The 10,750-nt window shown below is 34.3% G+C and overlaps 1 protein-coding gene across 1 annotated transcript in view; it reads right to left on the bottom strand.

The window, feature by feature from the left end:
• Positions 1-10,750, bottom strand: part of LOC106472802 (receptor-type guanylate cyclase Gyc76C-like) — a gene marked incomplete at its 5' end in the record, with an annotated part of 30,239 nt that overhangs the window by 2,682 nt on the left and 16,807 nt on the right. Inside the window, 9 exons of the mRNA XM_022401346.1 lie at positions 15-150; positions 287-3,002; positions 4,366-4,457; positions 5,146-5,244; positions 6,773-7,016; positions 7,861-7,984; positions 8,413-8,553; positions 9,056-9,236; positions 10,147-10,299. Of these exons, the coding sequence (XP_022257054.1) occupies positions 2,241-3,002; positions 4,366-4,457; positions 5,146-5,244; positions 6,773-7,016; positions 7,861-7,984; positions 8,413-8,553; positions 9,056-9,236; positions 10,147-10,299 (1,796 nt within the window). The remainder of the gene's footprint in view (positions 1-14; positions 151-286; positions 3,003-4,365; positions 4,458-5,145; positions 5,245-6,772; positions 7,017-7,860; positions 7,985-8,412; positions 8,554-9,055; positions 9,237-10,146; positions 10,300-10,750) is intronic.

Here is a 10,750-nt window from a genome sequence, read left to right as displayed (position 1 = left end):
GATACAGACCATACCTATTTGATGGAGTTCTATGGATACAGACCATACCTATTTGATGGAGTTCTATGGATACAGACCATACCTATTTTTTAGAGTTCTATGGATACAGACCATACCTATTTGTTAGATTTCTATGGATACAGACCATACCTATTTGATCTCCATCAAATAGGTATGGTCTGTATCCATAGAACTCCATCAAATAGGTATGGTCTGTATCCATAGAAATCTAACAAATAGGTATGGTCTGTATCCATAGAACTCCTTCTATGGATACAGACCATACCTATTTGATGGAGTTCTATGGATACAGACCATACCTATTTGCTGGAGTTCTATGGATACAGACCATACCTATTTGATGGAGATGGTCCAAACTTATTTAATGACCTTCTATAGAGGTGAGTCACATCCATTTGACAGATTTCTATAGATATGAATCATATGTATTTGATGAATTTCTTTACTGTCTGAAAGTACAAAAGGCTATCAAACAATGGCTGGAGGTTTTTACTGTCTCAATGTACAAGTAAAGGCTATCCAATAATGGCTTGAAGTCTTTACTGTCTCAATGTAAAAGCCAAGGCTATCAAATAATCGCTTGAGGTCTTTACTGTCTCAATGTAAAAGCCAAGGATATCAAATAATGGCTTGAGGTCTTTACTGTCTTAATGTAAAAGCCAAGGCTATCCAATAATGGCTTGAGGTCTTTACTTTCTCAATGTAAAAGACAAGGCTATCCAATAATAGCTTGAGGTCTTTACTTTCTCAATGTAAAAGACAAGGCTATCCAATAATAGCTTGAGGTCTTTACTGTCTCAATGTAAAAGCCAAGGCTATCCAATAATAGCTTGAGGTCTTTACTGTCTCAATGTAAAAGCCAAGGCTATCCAATAATGGCTTGAGGTCTTTAATGTCTCAATGTAAAAGCCAAGGCTATCTAACAATGGCTGAAGGTCTTTACTGTCTCATTGTACAAGCCAAGGCTATCCAATAATAGCTTGAGGTCTTTACTGTCTCATTGTACAAGCCAAGGCTATCCAATAATGGCTTGAGGTCTTTACTGTCTCATTGTACAAGCCAAGGCTATCCAATAATGGCTTGAGGTCTTTACTATTTAAATGTACAAACCAAGGCTGGAATGCTTTACTGTCTCATTGAACCAGCCAGGACTTTCAAATGTCTTATGTACAAAAGAGCTTGGTAAGAACCAGTTTTTATTAGACAGAAAGAAAATTGAGGTTATCACCACCAAGAGCATCAATGATATCCGATACAGCTGTACCTGTGTGGACGTCAGATCATTGAAGTCAATAAACTAAACTGAGAAGAATTGCTCTCTTTATCTAGTATAGCCTAATGCAGGTCAACACACACACATCTTTGCTATAAATGAAAACTATTTTGGAGACAACAAAATTCTTGTTACTCTATATAAAAGGTGACTTTCATGTTTCATGCAAGTGGAATATCAAAGTTTTTAGTATTCAGTTTCCAGGTTGTTATTTTAAAACAACACACTGCTAAACTACATTTTACAAGTACACACGTGGTTTCTGAAGATCTCGCTTTAAAGGGCATATCTCTTAACCAAATAACCCATATTCAAATACAATCTTTAGTATTATTCATGTATTCACAATGCAAATAAAGTTGGCAAGAAGGAAAATGATATATTTTGATGAAAGTTTAAACTAGATCTTAACCCTCGTGAATGTTATTTGTAATACCAGTTTTTTAATGAAGAAATGAATAATCAACCATGTAAAAATATAAACCAACTTGAAAACCTGCCATGGTCATTTGATACAAATAAAACTGATTCAGGTCTTCCTCGTGAGAATATGTGGCCATCTTAGAAGCTCCTGTAAGTCACATATTATTGTAAAGCATTAAACATCAAAACTGTACAATTCAAAACTAGTAGTTTCTGTTTAAGTTTGGTACCAAACATGTCATTACTATGAGGTAAAAATTCCACAACGTTACCTATTTTCCTGTGTTTTAAAAAGACATCTAGAAATTCTTTATATAAGTTTTCTTTACTTAAAGTTTGTATTTTGTATCCACAAGTAAAACACTTAGGAACACTATACTGCTAGTGCCTCCCCTTTCATTTTTGAGTATTGATACTTCTTAGAGAATCAGCAATATCAAACATTAAATAAGCTCTAGTGTTTAGCCAAATATTACGTGACAGGTTTTATGTTAGTGATTTTCATTGTTGTAAGACTTTGTTGTCACACTACACTTTCCTCGAGTTCTTGTTCAGGTATGGATTTACACTGGGCTATAAGGGAATTACTAATTTTTTTGGAATCACTATCAACTAGTCTGCCACTCAGAAGACCTGTGAAAAAATCTTTCAATGATGACCTCGGCCTATTTGGTTGGAGTATCTCATCATACGAGCGCCACGGCTTTGAAGTAGTCCTCATTAATGGTGTTTGGAAATGAGGTTTTCTATCATCATTCACTGAGTGGCGAATTGCAAATCTAACTCCACCAGGATCTAGTAATGATTTATCACTTTCATCTACTGATACTATACCATTTTGGTTAGCTGGTGTGTGCTTCTCTCTTTCAGATGTTGTACTGTTTGCTGCTTCTGGAGAAATCTTGGCATCTATCGAACTATCGATACTCACATCCTCTCGATCTTGGCTCTTCAGTTTTCTAAATTTATTTCTCAGTATCTGTGGGCTGGATCGTCTTGGTGAATGAGGGCTATCCTGAACCACATAAAAATATGAAGGAAGACCTTGGGCAGAGATGTTGGAGTTTGAAACATCATCTGGTGTCCTAAGATGTCTTGGGTCAACCCTGAGAGAATGTCTTCTGGATGTATCTACTGGTGGTAGTTTGGGGCTTCGGCGTCGAAATTCCGTGTCACGAACAAAGGAAAAGAGTGATTGTGGCAAGATCATGTCCTTCGCCTCCCTTCGACGTTTAGAGCCACTAGAGTGTTCTAATAACCAATATGTCTTAATTTCTCCTTTACCCTAAATATGGACGAAATATAATAATAAGTACTTGGCTATTTACTGTTAACTTTGAAGAATAAGCTTACAATATCAAATAGTGGCTTAAGTTGTCTACTAAATGGTAAAATATACTCATTGTTACTTTTCTGTATCTTGAATTATGATATATGATGTAAAGATAAATGTCTAGTTTAAGTACCAAAAGATGACACAATAAACTACCAATTATTAATGGTGTGGTCGATTCAAGACATCTAGGCCTAATTTTATTCCTATTATGAAATACTGATTAGATAAAAAGAAAATAACTAGTTAACTTTATGAAAATAGTGAATCGAGGTATAAGCATTTCCTTAAAAAACATATACTTAAAATCTTGTTTGCTGAGGCATCAGTATAGATCTTTAATTTTTGAAAAGTCTACAACTTCAGGTCTGGCATTGCTTGGTGGTTAGGGTGCACACCTAGCAAACTGAGGGTTGTGAATTCGAATCCTTGTCACACTTAACATGTTCGTCCTTTCAGCCATAAAGGCTTTGTTATGTGATGATCAATCCTACTATTCGTTGGTAAAAGAGAAGCCCAACATTTGGCAGTGGGTGGTATTGATTAGCTACCTTCCCTCTAGTCTGTCACTGCTAAATTAGGAACAGCTGGCACAGAAAACCTTCGTATAAATTTGAGAGAAATTCTAAACCAAACCAATAATGTACACCTAGGACTATGCCACTGTTTGTCATCAGCTCTTTGTTTTAAGTATATAAACTGTAGCAATTTAACAGGTACTTATATATCTCAGATGTTTTTTTTTACTATAAATATAAACAGAAACTTAGATAAAAACTTTTATTATAACTACAAACAGAAACTTAAATACAAACTTTTACTATAAATTTAAACAGATGCTTAAACAAAATCATTTACTATAAATACAAACAAAAAGTTACCCTCTTTAGAAAAAATATATTTTTTTAATTTAATGTAATAGTGAAAGGTTGAACTATAAAATTTTATAACTGTACTGTTTGACCCTTCGTCATTAAATAATCTACACAAGACACAAATCTTGAAAGGGCATAAGTTCATTAGGCCATCTAAATTCACAAGACAGAAATCTTAAAAGAACATTGTATGCTACTACTGAAGAGTAAAAATGCATTAGAATCTCTATTATACCACTCTGTCACATACTTTAAAATGTGTTAGAATTTCTTGTACCACTTCAAAACATATCTTTTTTAAGATGTCTTCCCTGGCACCCAGTTTTATGTACCTTCATCTACGACACCACCTAGCACACTTGTACACATATATTTTTTACCACTTCCCTGTAGCATCTCCAAGTTCAACTTCACTTCTACACACTTTAATAAATGCTCACCTTCATGGCAACATAGCCCCTCTCCTCAGTTGTGTACCCTCCAAGTCGATCAAGGAAGACCTTGCAGTGAGGACTCACATGAATCTTCAAAGCTGGAGGAAGGAATGACACATGATAATTCAAAACTTATGTAGTACCACATAAAGTTTTAAAAACAAAACTATTTCTACATATGTTCTTTGTAAATGGAGTAACTTATCACTTAAATATGTGTATTCTGAAAGTGGTGTATATTTGAAATATTAGTTGAATATAACAAAAAAACCCTCGAAACTGTTCAGTAAATCAATCAATAGCATATTTTCATTTACAATTTGGTTAATATTAATAACACTACCCAATTTGGCTGTAAAGTTAATAACAGTAATATGATAACACTACTCAAGTTAGACTGTTAGTTAATGACAGTAATATGATAACACTACTCAAGTTAGATTGTTGAGTTAATGACAGTAATATGATAACACTACCCAAGTTAGATTGTTGAGTTAATGACAGTAATATGATAACACTACACAAGTTAGATTGTTGAGTTAATGACAGTAATATGATAACACTACACAAGTTAGACTGTTGTGTTAATGACAGTAATATGATATCACTACACAAGTTAGATTGTTGTGTTAATGACAGTAATGTAATCATAGTTTATTCAAAACCTTAGAGTATATGTTGCTAATATTAATAATAATTACTTTTTGAATTGACAAAAAACACAACATATTGTATACACATGTATATGTACATTTAAAAAACACAATAATTACAGTCTTCTAATACCTTCACCATTAGACTCCATTCGTGAAGCTGTGTTAACCGTATCTCCAAACAAACAGTATCTGGGCATTGTTAGGCCTACTACACCTGCAACAACTGGCCCTAAAAAATCAAAATAATAATATCAAGCAAAGCCTTGTTCCCACTGGATATATCTTGCTGTTAAGCTGTATTAATCATATATCCAAACAAACAGTATCTGGGCATTGTTAGACCTACTACACCTGCAACAACTGGCCCTAAAAAATCAAAATAATAATATCAAGCAAAGCCTTGTCCCCACTGGATATATCTTGCTCTTAAGCTGTATTAATTATATATATATCCAAACAAACGCTATCTGGGCATTGTTAGACCTACTACACTGGCAACAACTGGCCCTAAAAAATCAAAATAATAATATCAAGCAAAGCCTTGTCCCCACTGGATATATCTTGCTGTTAAGCTGTATTAATTATATATCCAAACAAACAGTATCTGGGCACTGTTAGACCTACTACACCTGCAATAAATGGTCCTAAAAATAAAAATATCAAACAAAGCCTTCTTGCCAGTGGAAATAGCATATATTATTATACACTTTTCTTTACTTTATGAAATACTCAATTTATCAAGAATAAAGTGTCTTGTCGATGTTATTCCCATACCATCACACAAATCTGGTCTTAGAAAAAAAAGAGAAAACATTTTATTGTATTAAAAATTACAAATCTAAAACACACACACTTACTATTTTGTCGATAATAACCTCACACCACGAACAATAACAAACTTATAGAATATAAGACACAGGGGAAGTGGATAATATTATACAATTTAATATCACCCTAGATACACAGGGGAAGTGGATAATATTATACAATTTAATATCACCCTAGAGACACAGGGGAAGTGGATAATATTATACAATTTAATATCACCCTAGATACACAGGGAATTGGATAATATGTTACAAAATTATTATCACTCTAGAGACACAGGGGAATTGGATAACATTACAAAATTATTATCACCCTAGTTACATAGGGGAATTGGATAATATTACGAAATTATCATCACCCTAGTTACACAGGGGAAGGAGATAATATTATGAAATTTAATATCACCCTAGAGACACAGGGGAATTGGATAACATTACGAAATTATTATCACCCTAGAGACACAGGGGAATTGGATAACATTACAAAACTATTATAACCCTAGTTACACAGGGGAATTGGATAATATTACAAAATTTAACATCACCCTAGTTACACAGGGGAAGGAGATAATATTGAGAAATTTAATATCACCCTAGATACACACAGGGAAAGTGGAAAATGTTACAAAATTATTATCACTCTAGAGACACAGGGGAATTGGATAATATTACGAAATTATTATCACCCTAGTTACACAGGGGAAGGAGATAATATTATGAAATTTAATATAACCCTAGATAGACAGGGAGGAAGTGGAAAATGTTACAAAATTCAATATCACCCTAGAAACACAGGGGAAGTGAGGAACATTATGAACCCATGGTCCTTCAAATAGTTATGAAACTGGTACTTAAATGATGACATGGCATGTGGAGACTGCATGAGATAGAACCTAAACTCAAAATAAAATATGTACACTAATGGTTTACCAGTATGAATTCCTATTCGTAATTTGAGTGTCTGGTTGGGTCGATGTCGTATTTTGAAACTCCGAATAGCATCCAACAACTCCAGAGCCATTGAGGCTATCTCTCCAGCATGCTGGTCACCATTCCGAATGGGCAGTCCACTGACAACCATATATGCATCTCCGATCGTCTCCACTTTGTACACATTGTAGTGACTAATAATTGCATCGAACACGGTGTACAGGTCGTTCAAGAATGTCACCACCTGAAAAACAGATTAAGTGGTTACTAAGCAGCTAGCTTCGTCAGTAGAATGGACTTATTGCTAAGCAACATACTTAGCTTCAGCAGCTATGACTAGAAGATCCTTATTCCGTCTAACACAGATACAGTCCTTATTCCATCTACCATAGTTAAATACACAGTCCTTACTTGATCTACAATAGTTCCACATTCAGTCCTTAATTATTGCTAGAGAAATTCTTTCATTGTTTAGAGAGAGAAATAGTTTAGGCAAAAGTACGTAATGTTCCATTCTGTTCAGGATTTTAATTACATTACCACTACCAAGATTCTACAGCTTACCTCCATGAGCGTGATCTCGGCCCACAGATACATTAATTTTAGCTGTGTACAGTTCTACCACAGGTCTCCACCTTACCTCCATCGGTGAACTTTCTTCCGATAGTTACATTAACTCTAGCTGTGTGTAGTTCTAACAGGTCTCCACCTTATCTCCATTGGTGAACTTTCTGCCCATAGTTATATTAACTTTAGCTGTGTACAGTTCTACCACAGGTCTTCACCTTACCTCCATTGGTGAACTTTCTGCCCATAGTTACATTAACTCTAGCTGTGTGTAGTTCTAACAGGTCTCCACCTTACCTCCATCGGTGAACTTTCTGCCCATAGTTACATTAACTCTAGCTGTGTGTAGTTCTAACAGGTCTCCACCTTACCTCCATTGGTGAACTTTCTTCCGATAGTTACATTAACTCTAGCTGTGTGTAGTTCTAACAGGTCTTCACCTTACCTCCATTGGTGAACTTTCCATCCACAGTTACATTAACTTTACCTTAGTATAGTTCTACCACAGGTTTCCAACTTACTTCCATCGGTGAGCTCTCGGCTGACATTGATGTGAAGCCTACAATGTCACTGAAGTAGATTGTTACAGCATCAAAGCTTTCAGGTATGACTGGCTCACCACGCATTAGTTGTTCAGCAACAGATCTGTTAAAATTTATGGTTTTATAATCAAACACCTGTTGATCATGTAACAAATAATGAGTTCAGAGATTAATGCTACTTGCTGAATTTAAAACCAAACAGAATATAATCCAACTTTGTCATAACAGAACATGTAATGTAAACAACAGGTATCTTCCTTAAAAATGTCCCAAACCCCAATCATTTCTACAATCACATATGCACTTAACAATTTCAGTTTTAGTCCTAATTAAGTTAAAACCAGGTATTTTTATTTAAAAAAATATATAAAGGTATTCATGATGGAAAGGCAAAAAGGACAATATCAAATTACAAATGAAGGCCCATTAATGCTCAGATATCCAAAAACAAACAAGAGTTCAATATTAAAAGCAAAAATTGTGCACCTACAGAACGATTGTAAACTGTGGAGTAACTTGCAAGGTACTTACTTAGGCAACATTCGATGTAGGAGGGCTTCAGTTTTCTTTTTCTCCTCAACTAATTGAGCTGTCCGTTCCTCCACCAGCTCCTCCAAATTATTAGCATATTTCTCCATCATGTCCATCATGTTATCCATGATGTTAGACTTCCTAAACAGAAGAATACTTCAATATAAACAGTAATTTAATCCATAAAGTTCAAGATTTAAGAAAGTTTTATTCATTAACCCTACATGTTTATTAGTTATTATTTATTAAGGTGTGAACATCTGCATATCATTTAGCTCTTAGACGCTCTTAAAGACTTTAAACTCTTGTTGATACATAAACAGTTTACACCAGTATGTTATTTATCAAGTTGGACTTTCTAGATCATTTTAAATTTATGTCTAAATGTGATAAAGAGTTTAACAGATAGATATTTTCAGGTAAATTACAAGTTGTGACAGGAAATGTCAGTGAGATATTGTATTATAGATTATTCTTAAGTTTACAAAATCAATTGATGTAAATGTGCCCCTTAAATCTAGTTTTCCAACAAACATCCTTACATTTAGCATGGCAGAGGGTACATTTACAGCCCAACCAAACTTTTATGTAGGAAGATGTTACTCTTGTGGTGAGTTTTGTATTCCACAAAATGGCTACTTACATGCCCTCCCTCATTCTCTGTAGTTTGGCTCGAATGTGGGCGAAGTCAGGTCTGTTTTCTGGTTTCTCATGCCAACATTCACAGATAGTTTGAACAATGTAGTCTTGACATTCTAGGATTGAAATGTCTGGTCTGAAGAGGACCTCCCCTTCTTTGTATTCTTTAATATTCTTCACAATCTCTTATAAGACAGTATAATAAAGAGATAATTAGCAGGTCAATAGATATATAAGCAAGTAGTGCCACCATATGTGCATTTATACACAATCCTGAAACACAGAAGGGTAGGTAATACGTCTTTAGATCTGAATAGATTTTGTAATTTAAAAAGTGATTTAAATATCATTTGTAGTTTAACTTGTGTATAAAAAGTTTTAATTATTGTTAAAATTTGTGATTTCAGTATGAAACATTGTTTACCTAAAAAATAAACAATCAGTCTTAATGGGTATTTGTCTAGAGTATATGATCTCTTTGGGGGTTCAATTTTTTTAGAAAGGAACTTGCATGTTAGGGCTTGAATAAAATGCAAGTGATAGCCATTGTTTATTAGAATGTCTGACACTTTTAAAAATCTAACTAATAGGAAAACAACAAACATACTGAACCAACAATATGTCTCACACTACCAAACATTTAACCAATAGGTGAACTACCCGCATATAGAATCAACAACATGTCTCACACTACCAAATATTTAACAAATAGGTGAACTACCCGCATATAGAATCAACAATATGTCTCACACTACCAAATATTTAACAAATAGGTAAACTACCCGCATATAGAATCAACAACATGTCTCACACTACCAAACATTTAACAAATAGGTAAACTACCCGCATATAGAATCAACAACATGTCTCACACTACCAAACATTTAACAAATAGGTAAACTACCCGCATATAGAATCAACAACATGTCTCACACTACCAAACATTTAACCAATAGGTGAACTATTAACACACTGAAACAAAGGGATATTTCAGTAACTACACCAACTCTGAGCTAAGAGTAAGCATCATAAACAGTGAACAATGAAAAGGAAGCACAAGTTTTAAATCTAATGTGTTATAATCAGTGTTCATACCTTTTGGGTGTATATCTGTGCTGCCCGAAAACGGCCCCTGGCGGCTGATTATTTCATGTAAGATAATGGAAAAGGAGTAGACATCACCTTTCTGTGTTCCCCTAGGATACTGAGAAGTGTCTCTTAGGATTTCAGGTGCCTTCCAAAGCATATCTAAAGATTATCAGTTATTCATTATTTCTCTTTAAAGCAATATCATACAGAGATTTTAGAATAAATACTTGTTTCATTTACAATGGTTCTATATGATACCAAATATGGCACATACACTACACATTAAATCTCGAAAGGCCTTTCCTTTGTGTAGACAAAAGGGTAAAACATCAACATAAAAAACTCCAAATCAAGAAAAGCACATGAGCAAAGTTTGAGTATCACACACATGGTATGGTTCTGAGTACAGACACACAGCTAGCCTAATTCTTAATCTAGGCAGTAGATAATGTGGGTAATACATCTTAACATAGTATACATAAACATAACCAGTGAACAGGTATTGAAACAATAAAACAGCAACATAACTAGAGAAATATCTACTGAAACAATAAAACTGAAACACAGCTGGAGAAAGATGTACTGGAACAATAAAACTGTTACACAACTA

The sequence above is a fragment of the Limulus polyphemus genome, unplaced genomic scaffold (assembly GCF_000517525.1).
Source record: "Limulus polyphemus unplaced genomic scaffold, Limulus_polyphemus-2.1.2 Scaffold5623, whole genome shotgun sequence".
NCBI lineage: Eukaryota > Metazoa > Arthropoda > Merostomata > Xiphosura > Limulidae > Limulus > Limulus polyphemus.
Note: the sequence above shows the minus strand (reverse complement) of the source record. Positions and strands in the feature narration are given on the sequence as shown.